This window comes from Ovis aries, chromosome 14 (assembly GCF_016772045.2).
Source record: "Ovis aries strain OAR_USU_Benz2616 breed Rambouillet chromosome 14, ARS-UI_Ramb_v3.0, whole genome shotgun sequence".
NCBI classification, from domain to species: domain Eukaryota; kingdom Metazoa; phylum Chordata; class Mammalia; order Artiodactyla; family Bovidae; genus Ovis; species Ovis aries.
In genome coordinates, this window is record NC_056067.1 from 24,389,615 (window position 1) to 24,415,203 (window position 25,589).

The 25,589-nt window shown below is 41.0% G+C and overlaps 1 protein-coding gene across 2 annotated transcripts in view; it reads left to right on the forward strand.

The window, feature by feature from the left end:
- NUP93 (nucleoporin 93) overlaps nucleotides 1–25,589 on the forward strand; it is a 103,237-nt gene that overhangs the window by 7,210 nt on the left and 70,438 nt on the right. For both annotated transcript variants that reach the window (XM_060397949.1, XM_004015009.5), the window contains exons 2-3: nucleotides 9,629–9,821; nucleotides 21,728–21,845. In XM_060397949.1, the coding sequence (XP_060253932.1) occupies nucleotides 9,643–9,821; nucleotides 21,728–21,845 (297 nt within the window). In that variant the 5' untranslated portion in view covers nucleotides 9,629–9,642. The remainder of the gene's footprint in view (nucleotides 1–9,628; nucleotides 9,822–21,727; nucleotides 21,846–25,589) is intronic.

A 25,589-nucleotide genomic window follows, 5' to 3' on the forward strand; every position in this document is an offset into this window, starting at 1 on the left:
TCTGAAACAATAGTATCTGTTAGGGTGTAATTTTATTTTGGTTATTGTTGTAATTGACAGCTGACAGATACAGCATAAAGTGGAATGCTACTGTCATTTAACCATAGTTTATATATTCGGAAGAAGAGTGGAGAACAGAGCCAGTCTTCAACTTTTGACACTTCCTGTGAGGCTTTCCTCATTAATCTTAGTGTTGAACATTGAACACTGTTCTTATGTTTTAATCCTACTACAGTCTAATTAATAAGGTTTGAGGGCAAGATTTCCGCTTCAAATTCAATGCTAAATTTCATTTGAGTCACACTTTCATTGTGGAAATTTGGATTTATAATTAAAACCATATTTGATAGTGGGAAATTTAAAAATTATACATGTAAAAATTGCAGCTGTCTCCCAGAAGTTCTTACTGAATGATATGAAGCTGTGGTTAAATAAGTCATAATTTAGTATCATATATTTACTAGATTTCTTTGAAGCAGAGATGTTTGCAATTGACAAAATATTGCCAAATTGGCAACTTTGGAAAGAAGCTAAAATACCATCTTATGATGATGTGAATCACAAGAGTTAATAAAAATACTTCCTGTCTGTCATCAGCGCCTTGAAATAGATAGGCATTGTTCTCTCCTCTTTAGAGACGAGAAAATTGTGGGGGAGATTGGGATTCTATCCCAGGGTAGGTCAACCCACCTTCAGCTAGTAAGTGAACCTTCTAGATTTGAACCAGGTGTGTGGGCTCAGAGTTCAATCTTCTCCTGTTTACCAATTCCTTTTAAAATATTTTTTTATTACTGTCAAAACTTCTAAAAATAATAGAAAGAAGTAATAACATTGTTATTGTATATTTTAAAGAAAAAAGGTATAAACTGCAACATCAGTTATTTCCCCTCATGTATATGAAATCCTCCTCTGGCAACATCCAGAAAATGTATAGCAGTGCTTAATGTGTGTTTATTAGATTGTAGGATCTTTGTAGTTGAAAGAGATAATATTTGAGTATATGGTAAAATTAGAGTTCCACAGTGAGTGGTAATAAAGTATTGTTTGAGTACTTTGACATTCTGCAGGGAAAGTAGCTGGTATCATCTCCCCATGCACCTCAGTGAATTGAGAGTTCTTTAACGCTGAAGGAAAAATGGATGGCCTTGTCTTTATCCTTTCATCTCTTTCTCAGCCCTTGGTGTTTCTTGGAGAGCCAGGCTGTTTGGATTTTGGGTGATAAGGAAAAGGAAAAATTCACTTGGGTTGTTCAGTATGTTGCAGTATACCTGAACAGGGCAGTGAGTTCCCACTAGCATTCTGTGCGGTAGGTCAGAACACATTCTGTGTGTCTTTACTGGACACATTTCATCATTTACCAAACAGATTCTTCTCCCAGATGTGCTGTCCAAACAAACAGCTTAAAGAGGGGAGGGAAGTGACAGCAGGCCAATTGTGTCGCTCAGTCTCTGTATGAGGGTTGTCACTGCTAAGGCCTAGTGAGGGTGAGTCTTGCAGGACACTGAAGCAGGCTGGTAAGCACTTAGCAGGTCTAGCTCAGATACCCTCGGCAAACTGGGGGTTGGCAGACTACAGCTATGGGCCAGAGAAACTGAGAAGAGTTTTTATTTTTTATGTCTTTAAATCATTTGGGGGAAAAAAATCTAAAGACTATTTCATGACATGTGAAAATTTTATAAAATTCATATTCAAGTGGCCGTGATAAAAGTTTTATTAGAGCGCCTCTGTACTTACTTACCTGTTAACTGCTCTAAAGTGGAGTTGAGTAGTTGCAAGGGTTGTTGTTTAGTCACAAGTCATGTCCGACTCTTAGCGATCCTATGCACTACAGCACACCAGACTTCCCAGTCTCCCCGGAGTTTGTTCAAACTCATGTCCATTGAGTTGGTGATGCCGTCCAACCTTCTCATCCTCTGTCACCCCCTTCTCCTCCTACCCTTAATCTTTCCTAGATTGTTACCTGTACTTATGACCAATTGGCTACAGATCAGAGGCTCTTGTATCCGCCCCCCCCACCTCTAGGTTTAATTAGTTCACTAGAGCAGTTCACAGAAATCAGAGAAACATTTATTTAACGCTCACCAGTTTGTCACGAAGGATGAATGGCCAAGTGCAGAGGTACATAAGATGGGGTCCAGATGAGTCTTTAGCCCAGGAGTTTCTGTCTCTGTGGAACCTGGGTACCATTCCTGTTCCTCTGGAACCATTGTCCCAGCATGTAGGTGACTCACCAACCCAGAAACTCAGCAAATCTCACTGTTCAGGAGTTTCTATAGAGCTTAAGCCCTCGCTTCCCCTTGCCAGAGGTTGGTGGGTAGGGCCAAAAGTTCCAACCTTCTAATTACTTGGTCTTCCTGGTGACCGGCCCCATCCTGAGGCCACCTAGCATAGCACCTCCAAGTTACCTCATTTGCATAAATTCAGGTGTGCTTAAAAGGGTTTATTGTGAGTTCCAGAAGACTCAGAACTTCAGGACATTCCAGGGGTTATAGAAGCTTTGTGCCAGGAACTTAGGGACAAAGACCAAATGTATTTATTATACTACACTACTCTTTTCTGACTTGATTAAATATTTAACATGGTTATATTATGTGGAAATGACCATATTTTTCATAATTAAGAAACATGTTAATAGCAAGTAGACCAAAATTATTTGATGCATTTTTGCTTTACCCTTTTTTTTTAAGTTCATTTCATCCTATATGCAATTTGGAGATTTTTTTTTCTCTTTGTTGAAATGTTTATGTGCATAGAAGGGGCATTTTTTTGCACAGTGATGGACAGGTGAGTGCTAACTAATTTAAGGGAATGGACATCTGCCCAGTCCTTGGCTTTAGCTCTAAATAGGAGCTGTCTCTCTAAAGCTGCAGGCTTTCATTTTTCCCTCTAGTTAATTTTCTCAGCATCCTCTAGGTGTAGTGAAGAGGTCTGAACTGAGGAACTTTCACCTGAGAAGCATTCACCAGTGGGTCATTGCCTTTTGTTTTGGAGGGGAGCTTTTTACTCAGGTGTGATGCACAATCAGAAATGTGCGTAAACGATGAGTCTTGCTCAGATTGAACACACTATTAAGCAGCACCAAGTGTAAGAAAATTACCAATCCCCAGAGCCTCCTTTCTCCCTACCCCTGCCCCCCAAAGGGCAACCAGCCTTGCCTTCTGACAGCAGTGATAAGTTTGCCCTTCATTTTAAGCTTCACCGGGTGTTTGAGGAGGTCATTGGAGGACTCCTTCCCAGAGGCACAGAGCCCTCGTACCCTGCTGTGCTCTCTGAAGCACCTTTCAGTGTTTCCAGGGGCCCCTTGCAGTCAGGCACGGAGTCCTACTGATGGAGAGGGGCCCCGGTGCTGTGAGCTCTCCTTGCTGGTCTTTTCCTGTCCAACCCCGGATTTGCTGCCCTGGCTGTGCCACAGCCCACTTGGTGGGTTCTCAGTGGCTTCTTCCCATGGAGTGGCCCCCTCCTCCGTAGCTTCCCGCGGTGCAGCTGACATCCAGCCTCTGCGTGTGTCCTGACCAGATTTCCCCAGCACAGAGACTTTACCCTGACAACTCCCTCTTCCCCATCCCATTGTAGTTCTCTCTGTTGGACTAAGCCTGTGAGGTTATTTTCCTGATCAGTTTTCAATATCTTGGATCAAGTGATATTGATATGTGGTTGGTTTAACCCCTTATATTTTGTGGCTAATTTGATATTTATTTTTGCAGAAAGGTTAAAAATTGTCTTTAAACTTGTTAAATTAACCATGCATTTGAAAGTTTTAATGAAACAGGATGATAACTGCATCAAAGTGTAGACTTGGAAACTTTAATAGCATTTTTTGATAAATCAGTTTCCATTGGTTGAGTTATAATGCAGGACAAATCCAGTTTTTCCCAAATATAGTATCATATATATTACTGTCTTCTTTCAGACAGACATGGAACAAGCTTATTTTCTACAATTCTATGTATTATTTGTTCTTTTAGTTTGGAATTTGTCCACCTGAAAACTGGGCTATTTCTTCTAAAATACCACTGGGTTTTTGTCTGGGTATTTAGAGGGAAAGCACTTGTCTGGACCAAGTGTGATCTGAATTCATGCCATTTATACTGTCACTGCCTTATGCTGTGCAGCCTCGGAAATGTTAAGTATCAGTTGGTAGTCGGAAGGGAATGTTTTTGCTCTGGTCTCTGCTTGCCAGTGGATTTGGCAAGAATGTGTAGGAAGCCTTCAAGAAAAACAGTCTCCATAAATGGAAGAACAAAACTCCTACTATTCATTCAGCAGATGAGCACCTACTGTGTGCCAGGCACTGTTCTAGGGACTGGGTGAACCTCAGTGAACAAAATAGGCAAAAATCGCCATCCTTGTACAGTTTACATTCTGACTGGGGTGACAGACCGTAGGGAGATGGGGGAGTGCTGAGGGTGGGAACAGGCAGTACTCCTAAATATTCTGTCCTATGAAATGAAGTGAAGTGAAAGTCGCTCAGTTGTGTCTGACTCTTTGTGACTCCATGGACTGTAGCCTGCCACGCTCCTCTGTCCATGGAATTCTCCAGGCAAGAATACTGCAGTTCCCTTCTCCAGGGGATCTTCCCAACCAAGGGATCAAACCAAGGTCTCCCACACTGCAGGCGATTCTTTACCATCTGAGCCACCAGGGAAGCCCAGGTTGGCATCAAAGGCATGGTGACAGTTGAGAGAGCTAGGGTACAGAAAAAGGACAGGACGATGTTTGATTCATAGGGGAGCAGCACAGAGGCCCAGAATGACTGGAGTGCAGAAAAGGAGGCGGGACGGGGCTGGAGACGAGTCTCGGAGGAGAGAAGGGGTGGGTTGCTTCATTGAACTTCACTCTGTGTTAACACAAGAGGTTTTAAACAGAGGATGGATGTGATCAGACCTTTAAAGGACCACTAGTTGTCAGGTTGAGACTGTAGGAGTCAAGGGCTTAAGCTGGGGAGCCAGAAAGAGGTGATAGTGACTTGGATGGGGAAGATGGTGGGAAGAGGTAGATCCTGGGTGCACTTTGATGGTAGATTGAAAGGCTTTGTTGGCCTGTCTCATGTGGGATGTGAATTGAGGAGAGCTTCAAGGATTTTTAGAGAAGACTCTTGAGAGTCCCTTGGACTGCAAGGAGATCCAGCCAGTCCATTCTAAAGGAGATCAGTCCTGGGTGTTCTTTGGAAAGACTGATGCTAAAGCTGAAACTCCAAGTACTTTGGCCACCTCATGCGAAGAGTTGACTCATTGGAAAAGACTCTGATGCTGGGAGGGATTGGGGGCAGGAGGAGAAGGGGACGACAGAGGATGAGATGGCTGGATGGCATCACTGACTCGATGGACGTGAGTCTGAGTGAACTCCGGGAGTTCCTGATGGCCACGGAGGCCAGGCGTGCTGCAATTCATGGGGTCGCAAAGAGTCAGACACGACTGAACAACTGAACTGAACTTAAGGATTTTGACCCAAGTGACTGGTAGGGTCTCCACACTGAGAAGGCGGCGGAGCAAGTTTTATAGACAAGAGGTTAAAGCTCAGTTTGGGGCATGTTAAGTTTAGGATGGCAGAAAGTGAAGAACTACTAAAGAACATCTTCATGAAAGTGAAAGAGGAGAATTTAAAAGCTGGCTTAAAGCTCAACATTCATAAAACTAAGATCATGGCATCTGGTCCCATCACTTCATGGGAAATAGATGGGGAAACAGTGGCAGATTTTATTTTCTTGGGCTCCAAAATCACTGCAGATGGTGACTGCAGCCATGAAATTAAAATATGCTTGCTCCTTGGAAGAAAAGCTATGACCAACCTAGATAGCATATTAAAAAGCAGAGACATTATTTTGCCGACAAATGTCTGTCTGGTCAAAGCTATGGTTTTTCCAGTAGTCATGTATGGATGTGAGAGTTGGACCATAAAGAAAGCTGAGCACCGAAGAATTGATGCTTTTGAACTATGGAGTTGGAGAAGACTCTTGAGAGTCCCTTGGACTGCAAGGAGATCAGACCAGTCAATCCTAAAAGAAATCAGCCTGAGTATTCATTGGAAGGACTGATGCTGAAGCTGAAACTCCAGTACTTTGGCCACCTGATGCGAAGTACTGACTAGAAAAGACCCTGATGCTGGGAAAGATTGAAGGCAGGAGGAGAAGGGGATGACAGAGGATGAGATGGTTGGATGGCATCATGGACTTGATGGACATGAGTTTGAGTAAGCTCCAGGAGTTGTAATAGACAGGAAGGCTGGGCGTGCTGCAGTGCATGGGGTCACAAAGAGTTGGACATGAATGAGTGACTGAACTGAATTGACTGAAGTTTAGGATGTTGTTTAGAAATTCAGCCTTTATTTTACTCTGGTCAGAATAATTCTTCATTAACTTTGACAAATCATATTTATTGGACCATATTGAAGTAAAGCATGACTTTTATTTTACATTTATTACTTACCCTCAAATGCATCACTTTAAGTCTTTGTATGGATAAGTCATTTGAGAAGTTGAACATTTCCTTTGTCTGAATTTCTCTGACATGGAAATGTTATGTGAAATATTGGATGTATTTTCTTCTCTCTGCTTTTTTTTAAACTTTAAGTTTTGTTTCATTCAGTGTTTTATTCAAGGAGTTCCAAAATTTTCCTTATGAAGGAAAAAAAGTGTTTTCTTCTCCTTGGCTCTGTTTGACAAATTATTTTTATCTTAGAGTAAAAAAAATGTGGGGGAAGAGGCAGCATGTTTCTTTTCTTTCCTCTTTGTGGTGAGAGACCATGTTTCTGACACTTCATAGAATGTCATTGGCCTTGTAGGTTTCTGAAGGAAAAACATTTCTCCATTAGGCAGGAGCCATTGTGTAATAATATTCCATTTCTTTATTCTTCTGTCCCAGAAAGTACCTCTTACTCTGTAATCTGCATTTTCCCACAGGTAGAGATGGCCAGTTACAGCCTGATTCCATTCAGTCAGTTTAGTTCAGTCACTCAGCTGTGTCCGACTCTTTGTGACCCCATGAATCGCAGCACGCCAGGCCTCCCCGTCCATCACCAACTCCCGGAGTTCACTCAGACTCACATCCATTGAGTCAGTGATGCCATCCAGCCATCTCATCCTCTGTCGTCCCCTTCTCCTCCTGCCCCCAATCCCTCCCAGCATCAGAGTCTTTTCCAGTGAGTCAGCTCTTCTCATGAGGTGGCCAAAGTACTGGAGTTTCAGCTTTAGCATCAGTCCTTCCAAAGAAATCCCAGGGCTGATCTCCTTCAGAATGGACTGGTTGGATCTCCTTGTAGTCCAAGGGACTCTCAAGAGTCTTCTCCAACACCACAGTTCAAAAGCATCAATTCTTCGGCGCTCAGCTTTCTTCACAGTCCAACTCTCACATCCATCCATGACCACTGGAAAAACCATAGCCTTGACTAGATGGACCTTTGTTGGCAAAGTAATGTCTACTTTTCAACATGCTATCTAGGTTGGTCATAATTTTTCTTCCAAGGAGTAAGCGTCTTTTAATTTCATGGCTGCAGTCACCATCTGCAGTGATTTTGGAGCCCCCCCAAAATAAAGTCTGATACTGTTTCGACTGTTTCCCCATCTATTTCCCATGAAGTGATGGGACCAGATGCCATGATCTTCATTTTCTGAATGCTGAGCTTTAAGCCAACTTTTTCATTCTCCACTTTCACTTTCATCAAGAGGCTTTTTAGTTCCTCTTCACTTTCTGCCATAATGGTGGTGTCATCTGCATATCTGAGGTTATTGATATTTCTCCTGGCAATCTTGATTCCAGCTTGTGTTTCTTCCAGTCCAGTGTTTCTCATGATGTACTCTGCATAGAAGTTCAATAAGCAGGGTGACAATATACAGCCTTGACGTACTCCTTTTCCTATTTGGAACCAGTCTGTTGTTCCATGTCCAGTTCTAACTGTTGCTTTCTGACCTGCATATAGGTTTCTCAAGAGGCTGGTCAGGTGGTCTGGTATTCCCATCTCTTGAAGAATTTTCCAGTTTATTGTGATCCACACAGTCAAAGGCTTTGGCATAGTCAATAAAGCAGAAATAGATGTTTTTCTGGAACTTTCTTGCTTTTTTGATGATCCAGAGGATGTTGGCAAATTGATCTCTGGTTCCTCTGCCTTTTCTAAAACCAGCTTGAACGTCTGGAAGTTCACGGTTCACGTATTGCTGAAGCCTGTAAAAAAAAAAAAATGAATATCTAGAAACTTTAGATAAAGTGTTATAGTGTACATGACTTTTCATCTAAATATTTAAGTCAGCTTGGCACTTCATAAAGAATATAGAAATGTTTCCATGTTTATTACAGCTGAGCTGTTTTTGTTTTAACCTTGTGCCCTTGCCTTTAAAGTTAATGTCCTTTAATGTTCATTTTTAAAACTCCTTATTCTCTTGCTGTGGATTTATGGCGGAGACCATGCCCTTTTAACATTAACCTGAGCTTCATAGCTGAGACGTAATTGTATATTACATTAACATTGTAACTACACTTCTAGACCAAGGGATTTCAAAAGTACAATAGAAGCCATGCCTTTGGAACAAAGAGGAAAATTATCAACAAAAGCTACTTTTGAAAGACTTGTTCTTTTTTAATAAATAATAATTTTGTTAACCTTTTAGCAGTGAAATTTTTTAAAATGATGTTGATACTATTTATCTTCTGTTGATTTCAGTGGTGGTAGTAGTTAAAGACTCCTTGGTCATGAACCTTATACTAGGATGGTACAGTATATAGAAGATTCATAAATATGTAATGTGCATTAAATATCAGCGCTGTTCAAAGCGCTTTTCTCATTCAGTTGTTGGAGAAACCGGTGATCTTACTAATAATATTCATCATCTAGAAGCCAGCTACTATTGTATAATTATTAGTTGCAGTGGTATTTCTGAAAGTAGTAGATGTATTAGCAAGTCTAATATTCTGAGTGTCATATATAACACAGATGGATCTCTGCTCTCAGAGGTGAAGCTAAAGAAGAATGAGTGGAGACTTGGACATGAATTTTAAAACACTGTCTTTTATGTTAGCAAAGGAGCAGGTGTGTAGAGACTAACAGGGATCAGTCAGAAGCCTGTCTTCTTCTGGCCTCAGTTCTGCCTCGTTGCTGCAGAGACTGTTCTGGGCACAGGACTGAGCCCTGTGGACTGACGTTGCTTCTCTGTCTTCTCAGGGTCCTCACAGAGTTGTTGGGAATCATATAAGATAAGGGCCTAATTGCCCAGGCCTCTGCAGGCGGGGCGTTTTCCTGTCTCAGACAGGCAGAAGGAGGGAGGCACAGCTGAGGGTTCTTTGGGCCTCTCAGAGGTTGCCCATGGCTTCTTTCCCCTGTCAGCTCTGAGTCTGTGGAGGGAGACAGGAATATCTAGTCTGTGCCTTAATATCTTTGCTTTTGTTCTGGTGGCAGAAATCAATCTTGGGGCTGTCAATATGGACAGAAATGATCTATTTTTTCTCAGTCTGACTCATTTTCTCTGTCAGACCTGTTGTTCTTGGGCTACGTTCAGGAACAAACGCTGCTTGTTGAGGACCTGTCTCCTTGTCTGTTTTCAGAAAGTCCCAGTGTTTCATTGAGCTTGTGACAGGTTCAGGCAGTTGTGAAGTCCATCCATCCCTTGACTTGGGTCTCTTTTTCCTTCTCCCCCACCTAGGATCTGAGTCCCCAATGGATACTGAGGGGTTTGGTGAGCTCCTTCAGCAAGCTGAACAGCTTGCTGCAGAGACCGAGGGCATCTCAGAGCTTCCCCATGTGGAACGGAACCTGCAGGAGATCCAGCAGGCGGGCGAGCGTCTGCGTTCCCGTACCCTCACACGCACGTCCCAGGAGACAGCAGATGTCAAGGCGTGAGTACTGCTGGGGAGGGAGCACTGGCACTGGGGACTCGGGGGCAGGATCTGTTCCTGCTTTCCTGCCTTGAATTTGGCCGCAGTCTGTAAAATTCAGATACAAGCCAGATCCTCAGGAATTCGAGAGAGGTTTTATAAACAGATCAGCAGTGCTGCTTTGTCCCCCACCTTCCTGGCTTTTCCAGCCTGTCTGTCTGACCAAGCTGTGAGTCCCTGTCACAGGCAGAGGTGATCAGGGTGAGAAAGGGTGTAGAGCTTTGCCATGCAGAAGCGTCCCAGTCATTTTCCTGCTTGGGTTCACTGACTGTTGGGTCATAAATGGTTCACATAGTATATTGGTAAATGTGGGTCACACAGATAAGTGTTCCCTCTAAACCCAGAGAGCACGAAGTGATGGGCACCATTTTTAAGAGCACTTGGAAGAAATTGATGAGCAGTTAGTGATGAGAAGCCATCCACATGAGTAGTGATTCTGTCTGCTTATTGTCAGTGACCCCATAGGCTGCTTCTAAAAGACCTTGGAAATGCAGTGCCTGCCAGTTGATTGTAGAAGAGGAAAGTGGGTGAGCCCCGAGAATGTGCAGTGGGAGAAAAGTGCAGATTGACTGTCTGACCAGTGGCTGCTGCTGCCACACAGCATGCATTGGGTTGTTGATTCTACAGACATATGTTTGGGGTCCCCACTGTGCCAGGCCTGGACCATCTCTCGGCTACAACCATGTATTAGACATGGTCCTTGCCCTCAAGGAACTTATTCTTTAGTGAGGCAGAAAAAAAATCTTGCCACTTTCCATAACAAATGTGTTTATTCATTACTTACTGTACGTCAGTAAGATTTTGCTTAGTCCTCACAATAAAATGGCAACCCACTCCAGCGTTCTTGCTTGGAGAATTCCATGGACAGAGGAGCCTGGCCGGCTACATCCCGTGGGGTCACAAAGAGTCGGACACGACTGAGTGACTAATACTTTCACTTTCACAAAAAATAGTAAGACTGTGACCCCTGTATTACAGTTGAGCAGCTAAGGCTCAGAGAGGGCAATAACTCTTTCAGATCACACAGCTGGCGAGTAGTGAGTCAGGATTCAGACCCAGTGAGGTTGACTCCAGAGTGTGTGCTCCTTTAGCCCTGATGGAAGGGTCATGGGAGGATGGAGAGGTGTTGTTACTGGTGACCTTGCTGGGTCTGGAAAGTGGCTGAGATTCTCTGTGGAAAATACATCATGGGAATCGTCAGTCATCTGCTCAGTCTTCATTCCTTAAACTTGAGAAAGACCTAAGTGCCGGTATAAAGGTGGGGACGTTGTTTTGGATACATAGTGAATGTCACCAGGATGAGTTTAACGGCCACATTTGCTTTTTTCAACTCATCTTGAGATCTGAATGTTTTGGCTGCCATGCTGAATCGGTAAGGATGTTGTAGAAATCCTTATGTAGGCCTCCCCAGAATTTTATTTTTTTAAAATACTAAGTTTTCTTGGTTCTGTTGGTATTGATAAAGGCACATCAGGGGAACCCTGGCGAGGATTTTTTATTATCCATCCTTGGTCCCCTACATTAATTCCCAACACCCCAATGTCTTCAGACATTTCCACTAACTTGCCCTCCCTGCAGGCTCCTGCTGCTGCAGCTCCTGGCTGCCTGCAGTTACGCCGGGGCTCGGGCATGCAGGCTTTGCTTATGTGAAAGGATGCTGCTGGAGCGAAAGGACTGTGATGCCAGCTGAGTTGCTATAGTTATAATTTAATTGCATCAGCTTTACAGCCTATTAAGAGCGAAAAGGGAAAAATGTTTTCTTGGTAACAATTATCAGTCATGCTCTCTTTCTTGTAAATTTCCATTCTTCCTCATCTCTTTCTACCTTAAATTCATCATTTTAGGGGGGAGGAAGTTGGAACGTTGAAAGAATGGGTATAGGGTGGGGCAGGTGCTTAAAAAGAAACCAAAGGGCTGATGACTGTATTTTTCCATCTCTGTGATAGGCAGAGACATAAAGAGTGATGTGAATATTTTAGTACAGGATGAAGGCAGAGGAAAGAAGTGAATAGGGAAAATTTTTCTTACATGAAATAAATTTTGAAAGAAATTTCTGTCTTCAAGATTTTAGTTAAGATTGGATTGTAGATTTAAGATTGAATTGTTCTGTGTTGAAATGCATTTGTTTAAATAGACTGTGTTGGATTTTTCATTTTAGGGAACAGATTTGATTGCTTTTTTGCATGTGTGTGTGATATTTTTAAATTGTTAAATTTCTTCACACATAAAAGAGAATATGCATAACGTATATGAAGGTATAAATCAGGGGTTGGCAGACTAAGACCCAGGAGCCAAATGCAACCCGCTGCCTGTTAAAGTTTTATTGGAACACAGCCACACGTACTTGTTTATGTATTGTCTATGCTGCCTTTGTGCTGCAGTAGCCGAGTTGAGTAGTAATGACAGACTGTATGGCCGGCAAAGCCTGAAGTACTTGCTGTCTGCCTTTTACGGAGTTAAGTTTGCCGACTCATGGTGTAAATAGTAGTACAGTGAATGAATACTGCTGTGCACATTGCACAGTTAAGACATAGAATGTTATCAGTGGCCGTGAACCCCAATCTCGTCGTCAGTTACATCCCCCTCTTTTCCCACGGGCGATGCCTCATTGAATTTTTCCATTCAGCTCAGAAACCAAACAACCTCGGATACGAAGAAAAAGTCAGCAATCACTCTCTGCCCAACTTTACCCTCCAAGGTGATCAGTGCCATTAACTTGCTTGTTCTTTCACAGTTTTCCCCATGATCAGGCAAAACATGTATACCGTTTTATTTGCCCAGAGTTAAACAGCAGATTATAACATTTTCTGTGCTCATACTACTAACCTACCTTTTAAAGCACTTATTGTTTGTCAGACACTGTGCCAAGTACTTTACATGCATTATGTACTTTCCTGTGAAATAGAATAACCCTTTGAAATAAGTGTGACTGTCTCCTTTTTGTATTGAGGAGTCAGATAGCAGGTGATCACACCAGAACTCCAACCCAGCTTGGGCAGTGAGAATCTCTCTTGTTTGTGAGGCATTTTCAGTTCCCGAAGGCTTATCATGGGCATTCTCCCAACTGGTCTTCACAGGCGTGAGAGGTGAGAGAGGCAGAGCTTTCCTCCACATTTTAGCAGGAGAAAAAGGAAGCTTGGACAAGTGAGCTGTCTAGGATTTTCAGTCAGTATCTGACAGGTGGGACTAACCCAGGCCTCTGGACTTTCTTCTGAGAACAGCTTTTGTCTTCCTATTCTCCTGGGACTGGACTGTTTGACTTCAGCTTCTCTGACTTTCTGCTCAGGAGAGGCTTTCTGGCTTGTAAAAGTTGGGGCAGGGAACCTTTGGATTTTTCCGCCCTGAGAAGGTGAAGCAGCCTTTGTTCGTATTAGTAGCATCATCCCTACCCCAGACTGCCTGCCTCCATGGTCCCTCCCTCCACCTCCCCTCCCCGCCACCCCAGTCAGGGCTTCTGCAAATGCACCACACAGCCTGAACTGCACACTTCCTCTGGGCACCAGCCACCTCGATAACTTTCCTCATAATTTTCATAGCTAATTTTTACATTTCAAGGTTCCCAACCCTGGTATGCCTTAAAATCACTGGCCTCTGAATACATTCTCACGTATCACTGGTGGGGATAGAGTGCTGGTGGGATAGAGAATTTGGCAGTAGTTAGTGAATTTACTCTTGACCCAGCTGTCACACTTCTGAAGGTCTCTCCCAAAGGTACACTGGCAAAAGTACAAAAAGATGTGTGCACAAAGATATTCTTTGCAGCATTGGTTGTAATAGCAAAAGTTAGAAACAATTCCAGTATCCATCAGGAGGGACTGGTTGAATAAATGTGGTGCATGTGCATAGCAGAGTGCTTTTCAGTCGCACAAAGGAATGTGAACATACACCACCATGGATGGAGTGTCTCCAGGCCATGTTGCTAAGTAAAATAAACATGAAAGGTGGAGGAACGTGTATACTGCTGCTGCTGCTGCTAAGTCACTTCAGTCGTGTCCGACTCTGTGCGACCCCATAGATGGCAGCCCGCCAGGCTCCGCCATCCCTGGGATTCTCCAGGCAAGAACACTGGAGTGGGTTGCCATTTCCTTCTCCAATGCATGAAAGTGAAAAATGAATGGGAAGTCACTTGGTCATGTCCGACTCTTCGGGACCCCCTGGACTGCAGCCTACCAGGCTCCTCCGTCCACGGGATTCCCCAGGCAAGAGTACTGGAGTGGGTTGCCGTTGCCTTCTCCATTATTTAAGAAAGCAGGTGAAAAAGTCCATGTGCGTGGATTGGAAAACTTCATCTCATTAAGATGTTAACACTCCCCAAATTGATCTATGGATTAAATGCAATTCCTATCAAAATCCCAGGTGGCTTTTTTGCAGCAATTTATAAATTGCTCCTAAAATTTGTATAGAAATTCAAGGAACCTGAAACGGCCACAACAGTCTTTTTTTTAAATTGAAGTATAATTGACCTAGAACGCTTTGTTAATTCCAGGTATAACATAGTGATTTGATATTTCTTTACAGAATGATCACAATACGTCTAGTTACCATCTCACCACACAAAGTTATTACGGTATTATTGACTGTATTTCCCTTTCTGTGTATTTCATTCCAGTGATGCATTTATTTTATAATTGGAAGTTTGTACCTCCTCATCTCCCTCCCTGCATTTCACTCATTCCCCCTACCTCCCTCCCCTCTGGCAACCACCTGTTCTTTGAATCTATGAGTCTGTTTCTGTTTTGTTATGTTTGTTCACTTGATTTGGTTTTGAGATTCTGCATATAAGTGAAATCATACGGTATTTGTCTTTAAACTTTTAAAACTCTTAGAAGAAAACATAGGCATAAATCTTCCTGACCTTAGGTTAGACAGAGCCTTTTTGGATATGAAACCAAAAGCGCAAGTGACAGAATCAAAAATAAACTGAACTTCATCAAAGTTAAAAAGCTTTTGTGATTTAAAGGACACTATCAGGGAAGGAAATAACCCACAGAATGGGGGAGAAAATGTTTGTATACTATGTATTGGATAAGGGACTTACATCCAGAATATATTAAAATCTCTTACAACTCAATGATAAAAAGACAACTCTGTTTTGAAGTAGTATTGATTTACAATATTAGTTCAGTTGTACAGCATTGTGACTCAGTATTTTTACAGGGTATCATCCATTGAAAGTTGTTAAAAGATAATGGCTATAATTCCCTGTGCTCTACAATATATCCTTGTTCCTTATCTGTTTTAGGTGTAGTAGTTCGTGTCCCTTAATCCCGTATCTAATGTGCTCCTCCCCCTTTCCCTCTCCTCTCTGGTAACCATTAGTTTGTTTTCTGTATCTGTCTGTCTGTTTCTGTTTTGTAGGCACATTTGTTTGTATTATTTTTTAGCTATCATATATAAGTGATGTCATACAGTATTTGTTTCTGCCTAATTTCACTAAGTATGATGCTTTCTCGGTCCATCCATGTTGCTGCTAATGCAAATTTTCATTCTTTTTTATGAGTGAATAATAGTCTATTGTGTATATATATACATATATACATATACATACACACACACACCCAGACACACCCACACCCACCCACCACATCTTCTTTATCACCTGTGGATGGGCACTTGAGTTGTTTCCATATCTTGGCTACTATGCTGCTATAAACATTGGATACCTGTATCTTTTTGAATTCATGTTTTCATTTTCGCCAAGTATATATCCCCAGTGAAGTTGCTGGATCATATGGTAGTTCTGTTTTTAGCGTTTTTTCTTTTGAGACACCTCCTTATTGTTTTACATCGTGGCTGCACCAAAAGACAACCCAGTTTTAAGATGAGCAGATCTGAATAGGCATTTCTCCAAAGGAGATCTGTTCATGTCCAATAAACAAATGAAAAGATGTTCAATTCACTAATCATCAGGGAGTTGCAGATCAAAACCACAGAAAGATACCACTTCACCCCCACTAGGATGGCTGTAGATAAAAAGATAGGTAATAACAAATGGAAAGAATGTGGAAAATATTGAAACCCTCATATACTGTCAGTAGGAATGTAAAGTGGTGCAGAGTTTACAAAACCGTCTAGCAGTTCCTCAAAAGGTTAACTATAGAGTTTCCATATAAATGAGCAGTTCCACTCCCAGGCATATACCCAGCAGGAATGAAAACAGTTGTCCACACAGAAACCTGTACATGAGTGTTGATAGCCGCATTACTTGTAGTCGCCAGAAAGGGGAAACAATCCAAATGTCTAACGACTGATAAATTGATAAATGAAAGTGGTATATCCATATAATGGAATACTCTTTGGCAATAAAAAAGAATAAACTACTAATACATACTCCAACATGGATGAACCTTGAAAAAACACGCTAAGTGGAAGAAGTCAGTCACAAAAGACTATATGCTCTATGGTACCATTTACATGCAATGTCCAGAGTAGGCAAACATATAGAAACAAGAGAGTAATTAAGAGGTTGTGAAGGGAGTGATAGATTAGGGGGCCTAGGAAGTGACTGCTCTGGGTAAGGAGTTTCTTTTCTAGGTAATGAAAAGATTCTAAAATTAATTGTAGTGTTGGTTGTGCAAATCTGTGAATATATTAAAACCCACTTTTTTTTTGAGATTTCCTCCCACTCACCCCATCACACTTCTTTTTAACCCTTTTATTATGGAAATGTTAAAACATTCGCAAGAGTAGAGAAGACAGTATAAACCAGGTACCCATCATATCAACATTCTGCCATTTTTTAAAATTTACTTTTAGTTTTTACTTTATATTATAATTGATTAACAATGTTACTAGTTTCAGGTGTGTAGCAGAAGTGATTCAGTCATACATACACATGTATCTGTGAATTACACGTTTTCAGTGGGTGATTAAATAGTGTGTGGATTATGTCTCAGTAACACTGTTTTCAAAAAGTAGAAAACACAAATGTATATAAGTATTTGACTCTTGAGAGTCCCTTGGACTGCAAGGAGATCCAGCCAGTCCATTCTAAAGGAGATCAGCCCTGGGTGTTCTTTTGGAAGGAATGATGCTAAAGCTGAAACTCCAGTACTTTGGCCACCTCATGTGAAGAGTTGACTCATTGGAAAAGACTCTGATGCTGGGAAGGATTGGGGGCAGGAGGAAAAGGGGATGACAGAGGATGAGATGGCTGGATGGCATCACTGACTCGATGGACATGAGTTTGAGTGAACTCCGGGAGTTGGTGATGGACAGGGAGGCCAGGCATGCTGCGATTCATGGGGTCGCAAAGAGTCGGACACAACTGAACAACTGAACTGAACTGAAGGTTTGCTATAATAAGGTATGATAAGACATGCAGACAGGGATATGACTGTCATGAGGGAAGAAGTTTCTACTCACATTTCTCCAGAAACAGGAGGCAGAGCGTGCTATGCAGGGCCACTGAGGAAGCACTGAGGTCAGTTGGGGCAAATGAAGTAAGGGGAACACGTGGACAAAAGCCTTTACTGTGGTTTCTGTAAGAAGGCAGGGTGAGCAGGCTTAGGATTGGCTAGTTTGAATCACCTTGGTGGGCTCTAGGGTAAAAGCGCTGTCTCTGGTTGGTTGGTACTTAGCCCTGAGATGATTAGGGAAGAAGATAGTGTCCCGGTGAAGGAGGTGGTTGAGGTATGGGCTCTGGATTGATTAGTATGCATATGTTTTATGTGCTTGCAGGCCTCTAGGAATTAGCGAACCTGGGAGAGGCAGTCCCTCCAGTATCAGCATGGCCCCAGATGCCAAAGCAGCAAATACAGAAAGTAAAAAGATGTGATTAACACAAACGGTTACCTATAGGAAAAGGGAAAAAATAAGATGGAGAAGACAGGGACTTTCTTTTTGGACTTTGAAATTGTTTAAATATTTTGCATGATTGTAAAACAATTAAATTTCAAAAAATAAATTCTCATTCAGTTGATGACACAACCATTCAGAGAGGAACATTTCCAAGTAATATCTTAATCAGTCTTCAATAATGGTATTGTTGGTGGAGGGATTAATACTGTTGTTTTGAGACTGTTGTGTATATAGTGTAGGATAAAGCAAGTAGATAGTTAGGGTGGTGATGTGAAACAAAATTAAAAACTCTGTTTCTAGCTCTGCCTGTTGAAGGCTTAGAAACAGTGTAGCAGTGAGCAGTCCTAGTGCCCAGAGAGTGCACTCTAAAACTCCCTTTCTTAATAAAAAGTAACTGGGGCTCTTTGGAGAGTTGACCAATTCCAGGTCTGTGTAAGATGAACTTACACCAGATGGCAAGGAAGTTATGAAGTTCCCCTTGAGTCATGTCAAAAGATCTCAGAAACCAACTTGAAAAGGCTTCTATTAGCCAAAGATGAAATGATTTTGAACATGATAAAGATAGTAACTGCATGGAGTGAAACACATCAAATATGTTTAAATTCGTGAGTTCATAATGATACTAAAGCAAGACTCATCAGTCACCTTTGGAGGATGCTAGAGAATCAACTCATTATTCAGAGTAACCACATAGTTGATGAAGAGCTTCTCTGAGGGGAAATATTCCAGCTAATAAAGATAGAATACCACCATTTTGCAACCTCTAAGGAATTAATGAATCTCAGCAGTGATCATCAGCGTCTGGTAACATTCCAAAAAGAGGTAATCAGACGTTACATACCTCTTGATAAAAGTCTGAAGTAATCGAACCAAAAAAAAATAAAATAATGCCACATGAATCTGATCTGACTGTCAGCACTTACTTTCAATTTACAGGAAATTGGATAGGAGAGGCCAAAGGACCCTGCTAAATTACATCATGGGGATGCAGTCAGTAAAACCTGTTATATGGGAAACTACATCCTTGCTACTTTGAGTGTGGCCCATAGATCAACAACATAAGCATCATCTGTGAGCTTTTTAGACATGGAGACGCTTATGCTCTCTCTCAGACCTGCTGAAACAGAATCTGCATATTAACAAGTTTCCCAGGTGATTCACATGCACGTTTCAAGTTTGAGTAGCATTGTTCTACAGGACAAATGAACTAGAGTCTCCAAACAAAGCAATTGTAAGAAAAAAAAAAAAAGAGACAGAGGGGCAGCCTTTGTAGATGAAAAGACACTTGGAGGCATATCAGTTATTTGCAAGTAGAGAACTAATTTGTGTTCTAGTCAAACAAACACAAATCTTAAAAGTATTAAAGAGGAATATCTTGGATTTCTTTTGAAATAATCTGTGTGGTAGAGAGAAGAAAGTGGGTAGGGATGTAGATGAAATAAACTTGGCTACAACATGCTAATTTTTGAAGCAGTAATAGGTGCCAGTATTTTGGTCATCTGATGCAAACAACCGACTCGTTCGAAAAGTCCCTCATGCTGGAAAGGATTGAGAGCAGATGTAGAAGAGGGCGTCAAAGGATGAGATGGTTGGATGGTACTACCAATGGAATGGACATGAACTTGGGCAAACTCCGGGAGATGGTGAGGGACAGGAAGGCCTGGCATGCTACAGTCCATGGGATGGCAAAGAATTGGATATGGCTTGGCGACTGAACAACAGCAATATGTACAAGGTTTATTATTTTATAATAAAATAGTAAGATTTTTCCTATAATAGTTTAAAAGGGGGAGTTCACTAAAATGGCTGCAATCAAAAAGGTAATAACAGGTATTGGCAAAGATATGGAAAAAATTGGAACCCTCGTACATGGCTTATGGGAATATGAAATAGTGTAACTGCTTTGGAAAATAGTCTGACAGTTCTTTAGAAGGTTAAACAAGGAATTAATATATAATCTAGCAGTTCTGCTCCTAGGTATATACTCACAAGAAATGAAAACATATATTAATGTAAAAACTTGTATAAGGATTTCCATGATGGTCCAGCGACTAAGACTCTGTGCTCCCAGTGCAGGGAGCCTGGGTTCAATCCCTGGTCAGGGAACTAGATCCCACATGCTACAGTCAAGATAACCGAGACCCAGTGCAGCCAAGTAAATAAATATTTAAAAAAAAAAAAAAACCTGTACATGAATGTTCATGGCAGCATTCTTATAATAGCCAAAAAGTAGAAACAACCCAGCTGTCTTTCAACTGATGAATGGTTATGTTCATAAATAGAAGATATAGCATATTCATACAGTGGAGTACTGTATAATAATAAAAGGAAATAAAGTACCGATACATGCTGCAACATGGATGAACCTTGAAAATACGCTAAGTGAAAGAAGCCAGTCACAAGCAACCACATATTTTATAATTCCATTTATAGCAAATGTCCAGAATAGGAAAAGTTAGAGAGATGGAAAATAGATTAGTGGTTGCCAGAGGTTGGGGAGAGATTTGTCGAGACATGAGCATCTTACATTCCCATGACTGCTGATGGGTTGTCGGAAAATTAGGAGGGGGGAGGGTGATGAAAATGTTCTAAAATAGATTGTGGTGATGGTTGTACAACCCTGTGGATACACTGAAACCCATGAAATTATACACTTTAAGTGGGTGAATTGTGTGATATGTGAATAATATCTCAGTAAAGGTGTTAATAAAAAAGGAAGGAGAGCATTATATTGATACCCAATCTCCAGTCTTCATCCAGCATTATCGAAATCATTGGGAGGGAAGTTGTCTAGGTGATTCTAACGTGCAACCAAGACTGGGAACCATTGTATTAGGAAGTTAGCTGTCAAGGATTGTTAGAAGAGAGAGGCAAGATTATCTGCTTGAAATGATAGCCTGGAGGGGAGGCCAGGGATGGCATCATAGCTGACCATTCTGATGGAAGAGACAGGAATCCACAGTGGGGAGTCCTCTGGGTGCACATCACCTGTTAGTGGCCCTTAGTACCATTAGTGTACTTAGCACAGTGGAAATAAGCATGAGAAGTCCTTTCATTTCTCCAGTAAGTGTGTTCAGAGTTGGTCTTCTTCGGTGTAACCCCCATAGGTGTTAGGGTTACTTGTGCTGCCAGGTGGTCTCGCTTCTTCTGAGTTACTCAGAATGAGCAGAGACTCTGTCAGTGGAATGTTGAGGTATTAAACCGTAATCCAAAAGCAGCAGTCTAAACACCTTAATCTTCCTAGGTTTCTTTCTGCCAGAAAGTGTTCTGGATATTAGTGAGACTCTATAGTTATTTTTTGGTCTCCATTGTCACATTTCTCAAGTAAGTAGGCATAAAGCCAGCTGTATTATTCTCATTTCTCTTGAAAAGCATTTATTAGTCACGTGTTAGACTGGGCAACAGAGGGGGAATTTGAAGATGCACTTTACATGATGTTTGGCCTTTGAAGAGAATCTTTGGAGAACTGGCCTTGAATTCTGGTTTTACTGCCCTTTGCAGGTTGTTGATTGCCCTGGACTTTTAGTTTCCTTAGTGAATGAAGTTTGAACTAGGTTACTCCTGAAGCTTCTAAAACTTTGAGGTTCACTACATCTGTCTGCACAGAGGCTGTAAATATAGTGTGCTGGTTAAGAGTTTGTGCTCTGGAGCTTGGTGACCTGGCTCCACTGTTTCCTGGCTGTGTGATTTTGAATAAGTTGGTTAACCTCTTTGCACTTTGGTTCCCCCATCTGGAAAACGGTGATTGAGAATAATACCCACCTCACAGTTTTCTTCACTGTAAAATATTTGGAGCAGTTTAGCCTATGATCTTATTGACATGCTATCATTTTATCCTATATAGGTCCCTCACGCTAATTTAGGCATGATCAGAACTCTTACTAAAAAGTGCAATGTTGTGTCTGTTACACCAGGTGGTAGATGTTTTTGGAAAGGTATAAAGCAACCATACAAAAGTATTCATGCAGCTTATAAGATGTTTTATACTAAAAATACTCTTTAATATTTTAGAAAGTACATTAAATGTCCTAATTCTTTTTTTCTCCCTGTCCTGTATCCTCATATAGGTCAGTTCTCCTTGGGTCTCGGGGACTTGACATATCCCACATCTCACAGCGATTGGAGAGTCTGAGTGCAGCCACCACTTTCGAGCCTCTTGAGCCCGTGAAGGATACAGATATTCAGGTAAGGGGTGCCAGGCACAGGACTGGTGCAGTGAAACCCTGAGTGTGCAACCCAGGCTGAGGGCCCTGACCCTTTGTTCACCAGCTGGTTTAGTAATTCCATATTTCTTTGTTAATTTTCTTCTTCAAATATTAAGAGAATGAGAGGCTCAGCTTTGGAGGAACATTGGATTATTTTCAGAGTGCTCTGCAAGACTGAATTTAGGGAAGCAGTTCCGACCTGCACTTTTTAAATTATTGTAATTATGAGCACAGATTTGTCTTCCTTCTTTGGGCTTAATCCAAGGCACAGAGACATTAGTTGTAAGTTTCGCTTACTTTCTTTGCTAGATCTCAAATAATTTTACTATTCCTCTTCTACATTTCTTTTCTGCATCTTGCTTGTATGCATTGGCAAAGAGCTGGGGAAAACTTAAGTACTATTTACTGAAACCCACTTAGTGATTTCTAGGAAGTGTCTGGCTCCATTAGTGGCCCCAGGAAATGGCCTGATAGAGCACTCCAGCCTCATTTAGCCTAGCATGCCACTGGCACAATTGATTGCTATGTTAATCTAATCAGAAACTAGTGGCTGTGTGAGTGTGTGTCCAAAATTGTTAAGGAAAAATCTTGTGATCCATTTAGTTTTGAGGAATTGGAACACTGATTTGTGTTAGAGTGAAGGGATGGTGGGATACTATTTTTGTCATTGATTTACCTTTGAGATAAAAGGATGCAGGTCCTACAGAGGCAAATCCTAGTACGAATGGATCTTTTATTATTTGGGCTCAATTTGAAACACTTCACCCCACCATCCTTCTCAAGAACTGTTTTAATCCATCTAATGGCCACGGTGCTATTGCATTTATTCCACTTCAGAAACCTAAAACCCTAGACTTTGAGTTGAGAGTTAAGTAACTACAGATGTTCATTATTTTCTGTGTTTTTGATATGTTCCCAGACTATGAAAATTCAGTTTTTCCCAGTTTTATATGCTAAATTATATTTGCCTCTCACCTTACAGATGCTTTCTTATTTCCATGTAATCTTAAAATGGCATGTATAATTGCCTCTTTTTTTTTTTTTTTTTTAAAGTTTTAACTGTTCCTCTTTCTACCTTCTATTTTGCTTAATGCCCTGTAAACAAATATTGGGGGTGGCCAAAAAGATCTTTTGAGTTTTCCCATAACATCTTGTGGAAATGCCCATATGAGCTTTTTGGCCAACCCAGTACTCACAACAGGATCAAGGTGGGTGAATGGGAGATAGTTGAAATAATGTGAATAATCACCATGTATTTAGGGGAGAATCCCAATAGAGTGGAAAGAGATGGCGCTTACTGAAAGGTTGTTATTTGAATTGTTTTTAATGTTTAAGATGCCAGATAAGTTGTTTATTTTAAAAACTGCTTTTTTGACTTTCTTTGGCATATTTGTAATGCATATTTGGAATACCCAACAATGTTTAGTGAGGCACTTCATGAATTCCCTTTGATGTGTTACATTTTTCGCTTTGAGGGATTGACAGGTTTACAGATATGTTAGGTAATAATGATTTATTCTAACCTTCCACGTTATGTGTGAACACTGTCCTTCAACAGCCCCATTAGGTGGCTTCCTAGCAGTGCATGCTTGGTTACACCAGAGAAAGTTCCTTAATTTGGAATGAGCATGGCTAAGAGTTTTGGTCCTGCCCCTTCTGTGAAACCTTTGAACTTTGAGAGGAAGGATGCTTCCATTTCGGAATTTAACCTCTCAGTTGAGCTGTTCTGGAGTATTTTAAAAAATGTGAGTTGGCTGCTCTAAGATAAGTTTTGATTATTTGGGAGTTGATCATCTAGACCTGCAGTAAAGATTTAAGACTAACTAGTTTCAAAATAAAATCCTCTGTTGACTTCATCTTCTTGCCAACAGAGCCTTAAAGAAGAAAATTTAACTTTCAAAGGACTGAGTCTTTGGCTTAATTTGAGATAGTGCTAGTGGTTGATAGAGATTTGAAGTCTTAAGTTATATCGTGTGGCTCAGTTGACCTATACCTTAACTTCCTGTACACGATATAGTATCATGTCCTAGCCTGACTTCCTGTGTAGTAATCAGATATAGGAACCAAGCCAGCTTTCCCCCTTCACAGGACTGATCCTCCTTTTAATTCTTCTCTTCATGTATTGATTATCCAGGAAGAGTTAATTTGGACATTTTCAGTTTGAAAAACCAGATATGCTTTTTTTTTTTTCAGATATGCTTTTTGATGGACACTTTCTTCTCACTTATTTTTCTTACCAGCTTTATTGAAATAATGATTCACATAGTATAAATCTGATCAGTTTTTGTATATGAATGTCATGTTTTCCAACTATGTAGTTCTGAGATAAGAAGACACCCTAATCTCATATACTGAGTATCAGTCAGTGAATTTATTATGTCAGTATATAAATTCATAAAAGGAAATGCAATGCTGAAGGAGCCTTTGGTAGATTCTGCCCAAGACTTTGTATTGTCCAATGTTTGCGTTACTTATAAGCTTGAAAAGGCATTTTCCCATGAATAGATTGTCCTTTTCTGTTTGGTAAACATTGATTGTATTTCCTTCTCTTTCTAATGGAGCTTGAAATTCATACAAGTCTTTTGTTGTTTATCATAATCAGTGATCTTGGCATGCATTGAGAATGCATTTTTAAATTGCTGTGGCCAGCAAAGGTAACATATTTAAATAAACCCACTTAAATATATGTTTGGATGATACTAGTGGAATTTTTTAAAATGTTTATTGATTTAATTTTTGGAAATGTTCATAAAGAAGGCCTACATGTTTGCTGTAATAGAGATGGAGAGCAATAATTGTTAACAGGATATGGTACTAAAGCAACTACTGCTCTATTCTCAGTGACTTTGTGGTGCTTGCAAGTACGGTTCCTCTCGCAGAGATCTTCTTGCTCACTTCTGTCTTTGGGAAAAAAAATATTGAGGGTAGACTGCACATTTTTACTGTGGTCTGAACAGACCTAATGTACCATGGATAATATGTATTATATAGTAATAAAGTACACAGTTACACAGTTCAGTTGTGTTCTGGGCTTTTTCACTAGATTACATTATTTTTCAAGAAAGCTGTGCAGAAATAACTTGGGCTGGCCATAAAAATGGGAGCTGCAGTTTCTTGGCATTAGGCTGCAATATTTCCAAATGGCATTAGACCAAAATATAATATTATTATTACTAAACTTACTTAGATTCCTATGGCTGCCATAACAAATTACCACAAACTTAGTGGCCTAAAACATTAGAAATTCATTCCCTCGCTGTTCTAGAGCTCAAAACTTTGAAATGAGGGTGTTGGCAGAGCCCTCCAAAGGCTCTAGAGGAGACTCTTTCCTCTTCTGGCTTCTGGTTGCTCCTGACTTCTCTCGATCTGTGGCAGCATAGGTGTTGTCTGCCTCCATCTTCATAGGTTTTTTTTTTTCTTTTTTTCCTCATGTGTGTCAATCCACTTCTCCCTTCTAAGAACACCAGCCATTGGATTTAGGGCCCACACTAACTCCAAGATGATCTCAGCTAGAGATCCTTATCGTAATTACATTTGCAGAGACCCCATTTCCAAATAGGATCACATTCACTGGTACCAGGAGTTGGGACTTAGACATAGCTACTCTAACCCACTGTACTAACAGTGCCAGAAAATGTAAAACTATAAATTAACTGAAATGAAACATTGTATGTTTCACAACTGGACCGGAGTGTCAGGATAAGGCATCTGTTGCTAGTTGTTC